The sequence below is a fragment of the Gasterosteus aculeatus genome, chromosome 15 (genome assembly GCF_964276395.1).
Source record: "Gasterosteus aculeatus chromosome 15, fGasAcu3.hap1.1, whole genome shotgun sequence".
Lineage (NCBI taxonomy): Eukaryota > Metazoa > Chordata > Actinopteri > Perciformes > Gasterosteidae > Gasterosteus > Gasterosteus aculeatus.
The window spans coordinates 2,044,217-2,060,136 of record NC_135703.1 but is presented as its reverse complement, the minus strand read 5'-3'; the positions used below and the strand labels follow the sequence as shown (position 1 = coordinate 2,060,136).

The 15,920-nt window shown below is 51.6% G+C and overlaps 1 protein-coding gene across 3 annotated transcripts in view; it reads right to left on the bottom strand.

The window, feature by feature from the left end:
• Positions 1-15,920, bottom strand: part of slc4a11 (solute carrier family 4 member 11) — a 50,665-nt gene that overhangs the window by 5,717 nt on the left and 29,028 nt on the right. For all 3 annotated transcript variants that reach the window (XM_078089317.1, XM_040198780.2, XM_078089318.1), the window contains 11 exons: positions 13,265-13,346; positions 11,699-11,822; positions 9,549-9,758; positions 7,070-7,154; positions 6,307-6,432; positions 5,907-6,020; positions 5,332-5,464; positions 4,594-4,667; positions 3,334-3,586; positions 2,915-3,021; positions 1,029-1,194 (listed from right to left, as the gene is read on the bottom strand). In XM_078089317.1, coding sequence (XP_077945443.1) covers positions 1,029-1,194; positions 2,915-3,021; positions 3,334-3,586; positions 4,594-4,667; positions 5,332-5,464; positions 5,907-6,020; positions 6,307-6,432; positions 7,070-7,154; positions 9,549-9,758; positions 11,699-11,822; positions 13,265-13,346 — 1,474 coding nt within the window. The remainder of the gene's footprint in view (positions 1-1,028; positions 1,195-2,914; positions 3,022-3,333; positions 3,587-4,593; positions 4,668-5,331; positions 5,465-5,906; positions 6,021-6,306; positions 6,433-7,069; positions 7,155-9,548; positions 9,759-11,698; positions 11,823-13,264; positions 13,347-15,920) is intronic.

The window sequence follows — 15,920 nt, the reverse complement described above, 5'->3', positions numbered from 1 at the left end:
GCGCACGCGGTCACACACAAAAGGGCGGCGCTCTCCGGAGGGTCAGCGGCGCCCTTTAACGCGACCCGGGTGAACCCGTCTGTACGTTACTCGTTCAAAGTAAAGGTTAATGCGGCGCGAAGGCGCCGGCGCGTCTCTTGCGGCGGCGGTTCGGTACCGTCTCAGACCAGCCGCGAATCTCACTCTCTGCGGCTCGAGTGTCCTCAGAAACGATGATGATGATGATGATGAAGAAGAAGAAGCGTGGCCATGTGTCCCTCCGATGCGCCCTTGAGCGTGACATTGAACCCAAAACGGCGTACGTCACTCCGGGTAAGTAACTAGTTGGGTCATCAATGAACGCACGCGGTTCAACCGTGTTCGTTTCCATGGTGACCGATAAAAAACAGTCAGAATGATTCATTTTCAGACACAAAAAGAGCAAACAAAAGAACGCTGAAGATGAAAGAATCAAAGAGGAAACCGAAATAGAAACGTCTCATTTCTATTGTTAGTGAGTGTCCATGGAAGACGGACTGTTGTTTAAATATATATATATAAATAAATATGTATATATTTATAGGAAGTTATAGTTGTGTGGATTAAAACAATGTCAGTTTTGAGCGGATGGAGACTCAAACTTTTCTTTGGGTTCAGCAGCCTTCTTCTTGCCTTCCAGTCCTCGTTTGGAAAAGACATTTAGATCCAATTAACTTCCACCCAACACATGCGGATGATACGGGATGATTGTCCCTGTTGGGCCCGTTGACGGCGGAGGCTTTCATAAGTCGTCTCTGCGATGCAGACGGGGTAAAAAGCTCGGCGTGGCGCTTCGGCTCTGAGGCTCCTTCAAAGCTCCCTGACTGTGACAGTTTGACTCAGATGTCAAGTTTCTGGCTCAGCTCACTTTCCCTCCCTAACAGACCGGCAAAGATCCGGACCCAGCAGAACCCGAAGGGCCTTGGTGGCTTTTTCAGGGAGGTCAACGCGCCGGAATCCCTCCCGCTTACACCGTCCCCGATTCCCGCTGGACGAGCGTCTTTGGGTACCTGTTCTCCGGCGCGTTGGTCAGCGAGACCACAATGTTCTGGTCGATGAAGATGAGGAGCGCCAGGAGGAAGCCGAGGCCCATGGCGCTGACGACGTTCATGGCCGACAGCCGCCCGAACGGAGCCACCTTGAAGACGGGCCGGTCGTGGACTTTAAAGACCGGAACTGTCCGCAGAAGAAGAGAGAGAAACAAAACCAGCTGAGGCCTCCAGCACGTCACCCACGGGGCCAAACAATGCTGCAAAGGTAAATTCAGGGGGCATTGTCGTTTTCAAAGGGGTCCCTGGACCCTTCGCTTAATATTATGATATTTGAATATAAATAGTTTCTTTGGGACCCGAGGGTCTGCCCTCCACAAACATGCCCACTTTATTATAATGCAATGCAGAATGAATGAATGTGTTATTTCCGTCTATTCTAAAATGCTGTATTTGCTTTGTATTTCTGCACACTCGGGTCCTAAACAGTCTCAGTCAATTTTATGGAAAAGGGGAAATGCTGCCTAATTTTATTCATGTGTGATGAGATCAGAAACGTAACGAGACCATTTAGCACGTATGAAATGACACCTCCACAATGACCACATCCTCGAGGAACCAGCGGGTCATTGTACGTCAAACTAAGGACTCGCCAAATAACGGGGTCCTATTGAGCACGAGGGTTTGCTCACCCATGACCGACGTGGGTCTGTGAGGGTCTCCGACGGTTAATATAATCTTTAGCTGCAGTCCATGAGCTTAATTCCCCAGTGAGACTCGTTGGGTGACTGTAGTCCAGGAGCCGCCTGATCACTTCTCCACTTGAGCAAAGTCATCGACGTCCATTTTAAAAAGAGAAGAAGAAGAGAAGAACCGCTTCCTCGTGGAGCTTTTCTCCAAATATGGAGGATCTCATTCGGCCGCTCAAACGCTGCTGAATTAAGTGCGGTTGGTTAAATTTAAGAAGTAATAACAATACAATAATGGGCCTATTATCTTATGACTTATTGTCTCCGGAGGTGAAGGAACAGAAAATTGGCCGGTCACTTAAATTTGAATTGACTTGAGGGCTTTGGCGCTCGTCTCCGTTTCCCGGCCCGACCCCTGGAGAACGGCCGCCGCCGTGGCAACCCGCGAATGGAGACTCGACATGACGCGAGACAGTAGAGGGTGAAAAGCGAGGGGATCCCACGTGTTCTTGATTAAGGAACATAAAAAGCAGACTGTAGAGGCAGCGCGGAGGCCCGGCGGTTCCCCCGTCGGCCCGCGCAGTAAACAAGCTCCGACTTTGAGCCCCTCGGCGGGTTTGGACTCCAGTCCGAGTCCCCGAAGTGCGAATACAGCGGCGCGCTGGGACTAAAAGACTAAAAGACGGCTCAACCTCAAGCAGCTCTGTACGAATATCTTCCCTCTTTTCTAATCAAAGGGTCTGTGCTTTCTTTAAAGTGGGTTACAGTAACACCTTCAGACACTGAACCACAGGCGTGTTTTTGCAACAAACCCACTTCATGAAAGTTGGAATGAATGCACACATGCAGAAGTTCTCTTCATGTTTGTCCTCGTTAGCGGCCCAGAAACAGCGCTGATGATCAGAGGAACGCAGAGGCGTCGCGGCGGAGGACGAAAGGTCCGTTTCGTTTATTCAGTTATAAGTTGACAATTGCGGCTTTGCTAATGTTTTAAAATGGCATGAACTGTCGCGGTGGAGTACGAGAGCTCATCGCTTCTTCCTTCAAGGTCAAAGAAATAGTCCCCGATGGTCAAATGTAACACTTTCTTCTTCACGTGGCAGCAAAACCAGCTGAATCCCACAAACCGTGATACTCGTTAGTAATTAACCCGACGGTGAGATTCGTTTCCCACATGAAGAGACGCTGAAACGTGGAGAAGCACCACGTGATACTAACGCTCGATGTCGCTGAAGACGTAGGAGCCGATGAAGGAGAAGAGGAGCACCGAGATGGGCAGGGCGCAGTCCGACAGCACCTCCCTCACTTTGGCATGCAGGAACGGACTGAGAGGGGGGGGGGGGAGAGAGGGGGGAGAGAGGGGGGAGAGAGAGAGGAATAGAACAGAATACAATTACCGTGGACGGGACAAGGACAATGGCTGCAATCGTGACACTGCCTAAGTACCCCGGCCCGCCTGTTGCTTACACAATTGAATCCAGCTTTGAGGGTAGATTCGATTAGCGGGGGGGCAATCAGAGGAGGAATATTGATGCTTATTAAATCACCGGCCGGGACAGGCGCTTGGACGGGAGCGGGAGGTTCGTTAAGAGCCCGTCTGGAAAAGACGGAACTTTGAGGACTCGAGAAGCACGTACCTCCTCTTGAACTGGTAGAGGGTGTAGCCCATCCACAGGGTGCCGAGCATCAGCAGCAGGCAGAGGACGGGCCTCTCTCGCGTGCACTGGATGACGGAGCCGGGGAGGGCGCTGGCGGCGAACGCGGCCGCCGCCTCGCTCCCGTTTCCCCTAAGCAGGTCTGCGGCGGCAGCGGCGGCGGCGGCGGCGGGGGCGGGGAAGGCGCCCGCGCTGGCGTTGGCCAGCGTCGGCGCTTGGTAGTACCTGTAGAAGACTGAGGTCACATGTGGGGAGTCAAGCCGGGGAACGTGTGCGGAGGAGGAACAGAAACACGGCGGCGGCGTGCGTCAGAGAAATGAGCTTGGTGATGAATCCCAACGGGCAGAGACCGGCGTGGAGGCGTGACACCACACCAGAGGGTAAGCGGGGACGGGCGGTGTGCAGAAACCAGAATCCAAGCCTCGATATACAAATACATCTCTGTAAGACTCGTTGTTTTTCTCAAAGTCTCTTTGGACTTGAAGGACCTTTGTTATTTACCGACGGTACGAAAGCGCGGCCTCATCGGAGCCTGGTCTGTGAGAACGCCACGCGAGCAGAAACCCCCTTCCCAGCCGCCGCCGCCGCCGCCTCTCCATCACAGCGGCGGGAAGTGAGGAGGCAAGCGGCGCAGGAGAGGAGACGCGTTCACCGAAGGCCGCCGCCGCCGCCGCTAAACATTTTGGATGCAAAGTGTCAACAAAGCGCCGCGGGTTAATGTTATGGTGATGGCGTGCCAGCTCGCAGCGTATTTTACAAATGGTTTCTGAAAATTGAACGACTGCAGCCGGCAATCTGCGGAGAAACGGGCGCCGGAAATAAATGACATTCTGCCCTCGTCGTCTCGTTTTTTTGGGGGGGGAATTCATTTGTGTAAAATATTTATGGTATGCTAAGATGAGGTGCGTTTCATTTAGTAAACAGAGTCTCCCTCAGCCGGCTGCTGACCCACTGGAGGAACTAATGAGGAGTTTATTCATTAAATGTTTCATCTTCTCTTCACGGGAATTAACTATCTGGAAATACAATCAATCATTCTCAACAATACAGTCAGTTCTTCAATAAGAATTTAAAAAACGTTTCCTCTGAACAGCAGTTTTTAATTAAACAGACTGATCAGGTCAAAGGTCGTGGTTGGAGGACGGCCATAGCAACTAGTGAGCCCAGGTTTGTGTGAGTCGACCGGTCGGGATCTTTGAGGCTCGTGATCGGTCAGCGACGAGGACCGACGGGTTTCCTCACTTTTGAAAGTTCCTTTCACTGCGTCCACCACGAACGCGATGGAGATGAAGAGCGCGATGACCTCCTCGGTCGACCTGGAGGAACACAGGAAACGTCACTGCGGCGATAAAACACGCGTTTTATACAATATCTGAAGAACAAGTGTGAGAAAAATGAAGGAACTGTTCTTATAATTTGTACAACTGTGTTTAAAATGTAATAAATGGTGTCTACAAAAACTATGTAAAGAGTTGAAAGTAGGTTTGGAATAAGTTAACCTATAAACTGCTGATCAATATGAAACATTCGTTTTGCTATTTTCTTGTGTGTGATTTCAGGAAATGTGACTTTAGATTAATCAAACCGAATTAAACCGTAACACGACGTGAATAAAAGTACATTCATTTAAACAATTCAACAATAGCTATAAATAAATGACATAGAATAAGCGCCTCGCGGTTTCAATCCCTTCGACAAACAGTTTCTTTTATCTCATTTATTTCAACGCCTGATCAAAATGTCTTCACCTCCGGATTTTATGGACATTTGTGTGATAAATAGCATTTTTTTGAGGTTAGAGCGACGTTTCACCAGCCAATTCTAATCAGTCCATCGTCTAAGTCCCTCCCTTGTGTTTGTGAGATATAATCCAAGGGAATAAAGCACACAATAAACTATATTTACACTATATGTGGTTGGTTTGGTGTGAAAAGGGGAGCAGAAGGAAAGACCCTGAATGTCACACGCAATGTTCGTCACCTCTTGAAGAGCTTCATGAGCAGGCTGACGTTGAAGATGCCAGCGAGGATGAGGAAGAGGCAGTTCCACAGGCCGATGCAGGCGTAGAAGGCCGGGAAGTCCAGGTTGTAGTCGTCGCAGATCCCTCGAATCACTGCGGAGTCCAGAGACGGGTCAACGAGAAGAAGCATCCAAAGGGAACAGAGAAACGGAACGTGACGCAGAAACAAGCGACGCACTGCCCGATCGATGACGTTAGAATAAAAAACACAGCAGCTCAATAAAAACGGCTTTACCCTGAAAATACACGTGCGGTAAGAACAGGAGATTGACGAGGAAAGAAACATTTGATTGAAACATGAGGAGGACAAAAGGAGTTACAATGGATTTGTTAAAAACACAACGATTTCGTTGTAATCTCGAGCACATTTGTGCGCAGACGAGTCACAGCAAAACAAGCCTTTAAATCCCCCCCGAGAGGCGCTCAGCACGACTCTGACCCGTTCACTTCAAAGAGCGCCAACTCCACCGCTCCGCTATTAAAACCACATCTCGCCATCGGGGTTCGCCGCCGGCGGCCGAGGGCGAGGGCCTACCGCTGATGAAGATGGCGAGGGGCGCGGTGGTCAGAGGGATGACGAGGGGAGAGCCGGCGAACAGCGAGTAGATGACCCCGCCGATGCTCTGGCCGATGATTGTCTTCCGGACATCTGGACAGAGAGGACACACACACACACACACACACACACAGGAAGTCCGGACGTGGACTAAATCAGCGGGCGCCGCGGCTCGTCTGGCGGGCGGGAAGTTGATCATTTGTAATTATTGTAAACAGAATAAAATAATCTAAAGATATTAAATAACTAAATATAACTTATTGTCTTGTTTTAATACTTAATTTAAACACAGATTATCAATTATTAACAGATGAAGTAACTTAGTGACTAAAAGCTCGTATCTGAAATTGAAAAAGCAGGTGGAGTGCTGCGCACGCACCTATCTCGCCGCGCGTGCTCTCGTCGTTGAGGGAGCCGAACGCGATGGCGGGGAGGAGGATGGCGATGTAGAGGAAGATGGCCGTGGTCATGTACTTCAGCAGCGTTTTGTTACTGCCGACGATACCTGAGGGGGGGGGGGAGAGAGACACAAACACGTGACACTCCACAACCACGAACACAGTCGCCGTTCGCTTCGTCCTCCGCGCCAACCGCCATGTTGGGAGAGCGGCCGACGCCGTTTATCACAGAGACGGATCGCTCGCTTTCGGAATCAAACACTTTATTTGGGCTCTAATCTCAGGAGAAAACTGTGAGACAGAATGAAATGTCTTTCCGAACCATCAAGGGCGGCCGAGTTAATTGATGTGGTTTAATTAAGCCTCCAAATCAATTAAAAACTAAATAAACAGGCGAAAAAACAAACACTCACGCGCGCTTGTTTACTCGCCTCCTTTGGAAAATACCCGATTCTCAAAAGGTGGAGCAGAAACACTTTCACACATTCAGGGCAAGAGAACGACGCCATGAGTCAATGAAACACCGAGGGGGGGGGACGGGGGGACGGGACGCGGGGGGACGGGACGGGGGGACATATGGGAGCAGCGAGTGAGACAAACCACAATGTGACACAGATGGAGCACAGATGTGTCCGAGGCAAAGGGTGACAGACGGACGGGGAGCAGGCGGCGCCCCCCTCGCCCCCCCCCGGGGGGGGGCTTAATAAGGGAGATGATTCACTTTCAGCGCTAAGCGCGGCCTACCATCCGTGAAGTCGGACGGGTAGAACGGCAGCCGGCGGCGAAAGTCCTCGTAGATCCCGCGGCCGGCCTTCAGGAAGTCTTTGCACTGCGGAGAGGAGGGAGGAGGTTAGACCGGAGGGGACGGCGCCCCCTGCTGGGGGGGGGCACCTGCAGCCCTCTGGGGCTTTTCTATTCCTCTTAAAGAAGTCGTTTGTACTACTACTAACTACTACTGGCAAAGTTTCTTTAACACGTTTGTTGTTGTTTAGCAAGTGAAATAAACAGCGAGAAGCTGAGACTTGATATTATATCTCTGGTCGATAGAACAAACATTTTAACTCCCAATAGCTGTAAATGAAATAAAAGACCTGAAACAATAATAACTGTTCATGCTAACGAGTGGAAAACCGACACACACACTAATTGAGGGAATAAATAAAATCGGTAATTGGAGACCGCATGGTTTGCTTTGACTGATCCACTGAGGGAATCACAAGTTCTTTTATTAAGCTTACATTTCGCTCTCGGGCATTTCGCTTTATTTATTACGGTGACCTCCAAAAACTGCAAGAGCACAGTTCGCCCGAAGCTGCGTCCAGCTCATAAACTCTGCTGTGCGCCGCGACACAGCTGGATTAGAAATGACCCACTTGGTGGTTCAGCTAAGACACCGGTGATTTCACAGGGGGGGCTTTCTGAAAGCTGATTTGAATCAAATTTAATGAGATGGTCCTGAAAAAAAGCCGCAATCCGAGGGCCCCGCTTCCATGTACATTTAATAAAGATACAGGGAACGATCACGTAAGGACGGAGAGGGATTGAAGCTTTGGTGCATTTTTAGAGACGTCGAGGGGGGGAGAGACGCCCGATTCAATGAGTGCGTCTCCACGGAGACCAGCGTCCAGATGCTGAGGAGTGACTGCGTAGTTCTGACCGAGCTGATTAAGCAAATTGACTAATTGCTCTACGTTTCATTTTATTTTTGAATCACGAAATTGACGGGAACGAGTGACTAGGGTGTGTGTGTGTGTGTGTGTGTGTGTGTGTGCGTGTATGTGTGTCAGTGTGTTTACATGATGGTATAATTGGAGTCTTTGCTTAGTGGGACTGTGTTGTCTTTCAGGGGGAGGTGCTATTATCCCAATATACATGGCAGTGAATAAATCGAATCATTGGCGGAAAGCACGTCATATCCGGTACGATAGGTGGCGCTGTTTGCATTACATTACATTACATCCATTTCCGCTTGACCGCTTCACCACTACCAACAACCAACAACAACAACAACATTAGGAGAAAGATGCCGAGCGGAGAGCGAGGTGAAGCTACGTCCCTCTACTATTTGTGCATGATGTTAATATGAGTACAGCGAATGCGAATGGCGCTATTGGCTGATTTGATAACGGAGAGAAGACGCCGTCGGGATCTCAAGCATGCGCAAAGACGCAAAGTCCAGTTCCTCATCCGATTCACCGTCACATGCCGCAATAGTCGAACTATTAACCGGATCGAGTTATCCAGGGGTGTTAGTCGGATCGTAGTCGCACCGCACATAGTCGGACAAAGGTGTTTACATGAAACGGATAATCAGATTTCAGTCCGACTAAGCCAGTTATTCAAATCCATCTAACAACGCTGAGTGTGTGTGTGTGCGTGTGTGTGCGTGTGTGTGTGCACGTGTAGCTACGGGGGGGGGGGGGGGGGGGCACCTCTGACAGGACGGTGAGAGGTGTGAGGTCATTTGCCCATTGAGGAGGTCTGGCAGGAGTTGATGCTGATGGATTAGGGGGGAGAGAAAAGATGGAGGAGTCAAGGCAGCCGAGCGAGGGGGTCGGGGAGCTTTGATCAGTAGTTCTAAAGCTCAACTCGGCCAACAGCCATGTCACCGGCCCTTTGGCGGCCACAGTTTTCACCGTGGGGGGTCGACGTTGGGCTGAGAGGGCAAGTGTTCGTTCGCGACTGAAGTCCTTCTAACAAGGAACCTGTGCTCACCTGCGATGAAGAGCGTCCAGCACGTCTACCTGGGGACACGTCTATCTGGGGACACGTCTACCTGCGGACAAGTCTACCTGGGGACACGCCTACCTGGGGACACATCTATCTGGGGACACGTCTACCTGCGGACAAGTCTACCTGGGGACAAGTCTACCTGGGGACACGCCTACCTGGGGACACGCCTACCTGGGGACACGTCTACCTGGGGACACGCCTACCTGTGGAAACATCTACCTGGAGACACGTATACCTGGGGACGCTTCTACCTGGGCACGCGTCTACCTGGGGACACGTCTACCTGCGGACACGTCGACCTGGGGACACGTCTACCTGGGGACATGTCAACCTGCGGACACATCTACCTGCGGACACGTCTACCTGGGGACACGTCTACCTGGGGACACGCGGACGGGACACGTTGTATCCTCTTGACGCACTAAAAGCCTAAAACAGAGATTTGTACAATAGGCTTGCGGCGCGCAAACACACAGACGGCGCCGCCCACCTTGAGGGGCTTGTGACTGCGGGGGTCGGTCTCCTCCTTCCCCAGAACCGTGGGCGGCTGGTTGGTCGCCCTCAGCTGGTGCATCTGGAACACCAGCGCCTCCTTGAACTCCACCTGCGTCTTGGTCTCCAGCAGCTTCTGCCTGAAGGAGATGTCGGAGAAGAGGGTGGCGAACGTCCTGCCCAGCTCCATGGCCGTCTTGGTGCTTTTCTGTGGGAGAGGGAGATGGATCGGGGGCGGGGGGGCATTAACAGAATAAAGAGATCCTTTCAGATCAAAATACAACTCTAATGCACAACGAAGATCGAAATCTGCTCTGGCTGTGAAGGAGTAATGTGAACATTACTCCCTCAGAGGTGGCAGGTTGGGAGCTGGGTGTTTTGGGGGGCTTTTGTCCGTAATCCCACATCTGTCACAAGTCAGAGAGTGATGGTAATAATGTCCTGGGGGGCCGGGAGACGTGGTGCCAGCGAAGCCTCGTAAGCCAGGTGGTGTTGATACCAACATAGCCGGGCTCAACGCGTACAGCGGCAGCTGCAGCAAACAGAACAATTTAAGCCTTTAAGCTTTTTCACATTGGTAACTGAATTTGAACCAGAGCTGAGAGGAAGGATCTGGAATAATCTAAAGGCTCTTCTTCAGAGCGATGGACCTTTAGTCAGAGCATCGGTTTAGGAGACAGCTTCTGTAAGAATGTGTGCTTCAGCATCATCAAGGGCTTATCGGAGTACGATGGCCGGAGTCGCTCCCAGGTCAGACAGGATACGCAATCCCTCCACCGGGATCGGACCCTCACGGATTGGATTAACCAGGAGAACCTGGACAGTCCTTCCGTTGAATCAGCCCAAGACACTGATGAATTGGGAGAAATTGCACCTGCTGGAGGCACTAAAGGAAACGTCCGGGTGTTCCGTAGGATTCGTCCTACTGGTTTCAAGGTCACTAGTTTTGATTACCCCTGGGGGGAATTGGGGAATTGGGTGATTTGGGGGAGTAGAAGTGAGTAACGCTCAGCTGGTCCGACGAGCAGAAGGAGTTTATTTCAGGGCACCAGAACAAAGACGCGCTTTCAGGTTTGTGTTTAGTGCTAAATTAGAAACAGAGCATTTTTTGACAAACATGGAAACCAAAGGAATTCCTGCTATCATTATCATCAAAGATCTCGTAGATTAACGTCTCTGTGGTTGTGAAGGCGGCTTGCAGGACTGGAGGGAGGGGGGTGCACATTGGGGAAAGAGCCACAAAGAATCATGGGAAAAAAGGAGAAACCGAAGAAACAAACACGACGCAGCGCCGCTGATTGCCAGAGCCGGCGTGCGAGGGCGTGCGAGGGCGTGCGAGGGCGTGCGAGGGACGACCCCCACGTGAAGAAGTTGCCCTTCATCTCCGGCAGTCAGCGGGTCTGCGGATTGGAGGCTTGCATCAGGAGAGAGTCCGACAATCCGTGCGTCTGTGGGCGCGGGACGAGGCGGAGGAGGGCGGGAGGGTTGAGTGGCTCGATGGGGAGTGGAAGGAGTTCATGTTTTGAGGAGCAGAAGGGTTCGTGAGGCACGAAGGTTCAGCCAACGGGACACTTGTGCTCACAGCGCACGCCGTGAGAGCTTCGGATTGAATTCAGTTCAACAGGCGTTTGGCTGCCTGGCAGCGATATCAGCCGCACTTCAGCTATTTTAGTCAATTGGAATGTAAAAATTGGGCAATTATGACTAATTCGTTTTTAAGTAATTAATGTTGCATGTAATCAGAAGGCAGTTTGGGTTTTCTTCTTAGTTTTCATTTTACTTTATCTTAACATTCTGTAATTATTGGCCTCTTTCAGCGAGAGGCACATCGGGGCTTTGAATGCACGGCGACTTAAAATCTGTTCAAACCAATCCGGCCACTTCGGGCTGAAATCAAAAACTGCCGAACTAATTATACGTCCCCCCCCCCCACCCCCCAAAGTAGCTGAAAGCAGAGCGGAGGAAATGCAAAGGATCAATTAGTTGTGCGATGGCAGCGGGACGCTCACATTGTTCACATGCTGAGTTGGACTTCAAAGCAAATACGAGGGAAAGATTGGGAGCACATTGCCAGCGATTACTGAACAAATAAATCCCACATATGTGGGTTTTTTTTCCCCCCTCGGAGGGTGCAGGGGGGGCAGTTACCATTTTGAGCGGGGCCAGGATCAGGATGACGTAGCGGACCTCGCAGCAGTTCTCCCCCCAGTTCTGTGGCCTCTCCAGGCGGGAGATGCACACGTGGCGCCTCTGGAGATACTTCACGTTGCAGCTGGAGCGGAGAGACACGAGGAGGAGGAGTTATGAGCGTCAGCGCCTCACCTCACCAGCAGCACCCTTCACCTCCATGTATTAACCTCTCCCTCCCTCCCTCCCGCCATCCATCTCTCCCTCCCTCCACCCCTCCCTCCATCCATCTCTCCCCCCACCCCTCCCTCCAGCCATCTCTCCCCCCACCCCTCCCTCCATCATCTCTCCCTCCATCCATCCCTCCCTCCATCCATCCCTCCCTCCCTCCCTCCATCCATCCCTCCCCCCATCCATCCATCCCTCCCTCCCTCCACCCATCCATCCATCCCTCACTCCACCCATCCCTCCCTCCCTCCATCCATCCCTCACTCCATCCCTGCCTCCCCCCATCCCTCCATCCATCCCTCCCTCCCTCACTCCCCCCATCCCTCCCTCCATCCATCCCTCCCTCACTCCCCCCTCCATCCATCCCTCCCCCCATCCATCCACCCCTCCATACCTCCCTCCATCCCTCCCTCCCTCCACCCCTCCCCCATCCATCCATACCTCCCTCCATCCATCCCTCCCTCCCTCCATCCATCCATCCATCCCTCCCCCCATCCATCCATCCCTCTCTCCCTTCCTCCATCCATCCCTCCATCCCTCCTCCTATCCATCCATCCCTCCCTCCATCCATCCCTCACTCCATCCCTCCATCCCTCCCTCCATCCCTCCCTCCATCCCTCCCTCCCTCCATCCATCCCTCCATCCCTCCCTCCATCCCTCCCTCCATCCATCCATCTCTCCCTCCCTCCACCCCTCCCTCCATCCATCTCTCCCTCCATCCCTCCCTCCATCCATCACTCCCTCCCTCCATCCATCCCTCCATCCATCTCTCCCTCCCTCCATCCCTCCCTCCACCCCTCCCTCCCTCCATCCATCCCTCCATCCATCCATCCATCCCTCCCTCTCTCCCTCCCTCCCTCCCTCCCTCCCTCCATCCATCCCTCCATCCATCCCTCACTCCATCCCTCCATCCCTCCATCCCTGCCTCCCTCCCTCCATCCATCCCTCCCTCCATCCCTCCCTCCATCCATCCCTCCCCCCATCCATCCATCCCTTTCTCCCTCCATCCATCCATCCCTCCATCCCTCACTCCATCCCTCCCTGCCTCCCAGACGCACTCACACACAAATTCCTCCAGTTCAAGAAAACTGGACTAAAGTTTATTGCATACAAATAACAATAATAATATCAATAATACAACATAGCTGTTGTATCACATTAACACTTTGTAGCTGTCAAATTAAACCAATTACCCATAATCAAATCCTTACCAGTTCTTTGAGAGGCTACAACGCGTTCATATCTGATAATTAAATTTAAAAAAATCAACAACCAATTAACACAATTGTTGATGAAAGAGTCTGTCGATGAAAAATGGACTAATTGTTCCAACGAACACACAAGCACACTACGACTTACAGGATGCAGAGCCAGGACTGCTGGTACTGGATCCCGGTGGCGGTGGCGGTGACCCCCTGGATGGTCTCTGACAGCAGGTGGACTGGAGGGCAAAGGTCACAGGTCAAACACAGGCACGCTGAGATGGACCTCAAGTCCACTTTGAGACATTTATACACCTGGGACGATTTTAAAATGAGACCTGTCTCCTAAAATGTTCACGTCAGCAGCCTTATCTGTGTGTGTGTGTGTGTCTGTGTGTGTCTGTGTGTCCAGGCGAAGCCCGTCGCCTGCTAACACCACACAGACCACGACAACGTCCGTCTCACACCGGGAAGCACCGTCGCCCGTGTTCTCGGATGAAAGCGAACACGTTTCATTACGCTGCCGTGTTTACGCAGCAGAAAGCGTGAGACGCGGCCCCCCAGGGACGGAGACGGCACCAGCTCGCTGCTTCCTATTAGGAGGAATCTCCGCTCCCAATTGAATAATTGTGTTTTGGGGGGTTATTCTATCCCAAAACCCCTCCGTGAGATTTCGCCGCGCACCAGCTCGGAACGTTGTAAGAATTACAGGGTGGAAATGTTGACGATCATTTCCATATGACTGTAATTCCCCCCCCCCCCCCCCGGTGGCGTCCCCCTTTCTTTTCTGTCTGTCCTTCCCTCCATCACTCTCCCTTTCTCTCTCTGCCACGCCGTCTCATCAATAAAGTATCCTTCATCCATGCCAGAAAATGATGGGCGTCGCCATGACAACAGTATCACAGTGCTCAAGAAGTGAGGAAGGGAGAATCAGAGAGAGGAGAGAGAGAGAGAAAGCACGATGGTGAGAGAGGCGGGAGGAGAAGAAGGAACGAGGGAGAAAAATAAAAAGGAGAGAGACGGGAAGAGAGAACAAGGGGGAGGAGACATGCAGAGAGGAAGAACTGCAAACAGAAACCGGAGCAAAGGGGGAAAAACAAAATCATAAAAAAACAAGGAACGTGACACACAAGAAGGAAAAGGCGATGAAAAGCAGAGCGGGAGGGAGACGGCAGGGAGGGAGGGGACACAGAAGTAGAGGAGACGGGATGCGGTTCAATTAAGAGCAGTAAGCCTGACAGCCATGCAAGAATATAAAAAACACCCAATTTCCCACTGACGTCAGGTAAGAGAGGAGCGGAGAGACGCAATCAGACAAAAGAAAGATTCAAGGATCAGCAGAGGGGGGAAAGAAGACGGAGAGGAAGGAGACAGTCGTAGGAAGGAAGCGAAGATGGTCAAAAACCAACACGGCCGCTCCATCGTGGAGATGTTAACGCCTTCGGCTCACAACCACGTTTCTTTTGTGCCACTTGTCTGCTTTTTTTTAATTGCATATGTTCCTATCACGTGTGAAAAGCGTTTAGTTCAATAGTTTAACTCACTAAAATATCTCCATAATTAAAGTGTGTGTACTGAAGGATTTCACTTCTTCTGCTGGTGCATCCTGCATCCCGGTACCAGAGTGGAGGACTATAAACACTCAGCATCTCCTGATGAGAGGTCATTCCCACCTCCTCCGGCACGCCGGCTGCCGAGCAGAACTGATTGAGTCTTCACTTCAACCTCCGGCACCCCAATCTCCTGTGCAAACCCCGCGTGGGACATCTTACATCAGCAGGCGAGGGGGGCGAAACCCGCCTCGGATGTTAAGTGGAGATGAGGCGCGCGTTGCCGATGCCATCAGGTGGGAGACTAATTAAGACGCGCACATTCGGTACTCGTCAAGATACATGGAGATTTCTGCACCGTTTCGTCAGCTTTTGGAACGCAAACACCGCACACACACACACACACACACACACACACACAGAGGGGTAAAAGAAAAAGGGAAATCACAAATGCTCACACGCTGCATATCGAATGTGACAAACTTCAATGGAAAGTGATGAGAACATCGGAGGAAGGCGAGGCTGGATTGGCCCCTTTGATCTGTCCTGAATTCTTTTAGCTGCATTATTCACACGTTTCGGTCGGAATGGGGGGGGGGGGGGGGGAACCGATTGCAATTTCTGCAAATCATGCGGGGATAATCCAGTCCGTCACAAACAAGAGAGACGAATGAATCGATGCGCTTTGAGACCGTCATGTAACAAACAGCGGCGTTGAGGTTTCATTCGGGCTGACGCGCCGGTTCGACATCCAACGGGGAGAAAAAAAACACATTCGCGGTTTCCTCTGCGCCGCGTGAAAGGGGACGTCTTACATTTGGCCCCGAGGTGACTTAAATAAAGCAAACGAATCTCATTCGGGGCCTTGAAGATGAACCGCGATCGCAAACCATTGGTGGACCCGCCAGGGAACGCACGCACAAACACACACACACACACACACACACACACACACAGGTACGCACAAAGGGAAGTGATTGCTTTGCTTCAAAGCGCGCATTGTGGAGGGCACTTTGAAGAAGGTGATTAAAATACAGAAAGGATCCGTACGGCAGATGAAACACTTACTGTATACGAGGAGCCCATGCAGCACACGTGTGATGTCACAGGGCAATGGGGGGGGGCACTAGGACTGGGTCAATGAGGGGAACCTGGTTATTTAGAAAGCGCGTCAGTTCTAATCCTCTACGCACTCGCACAAAGAACACTTTTCATTAAAAGGGAAATAAACCAGCGGCCTACATGGAAATAATATCAAAGTGA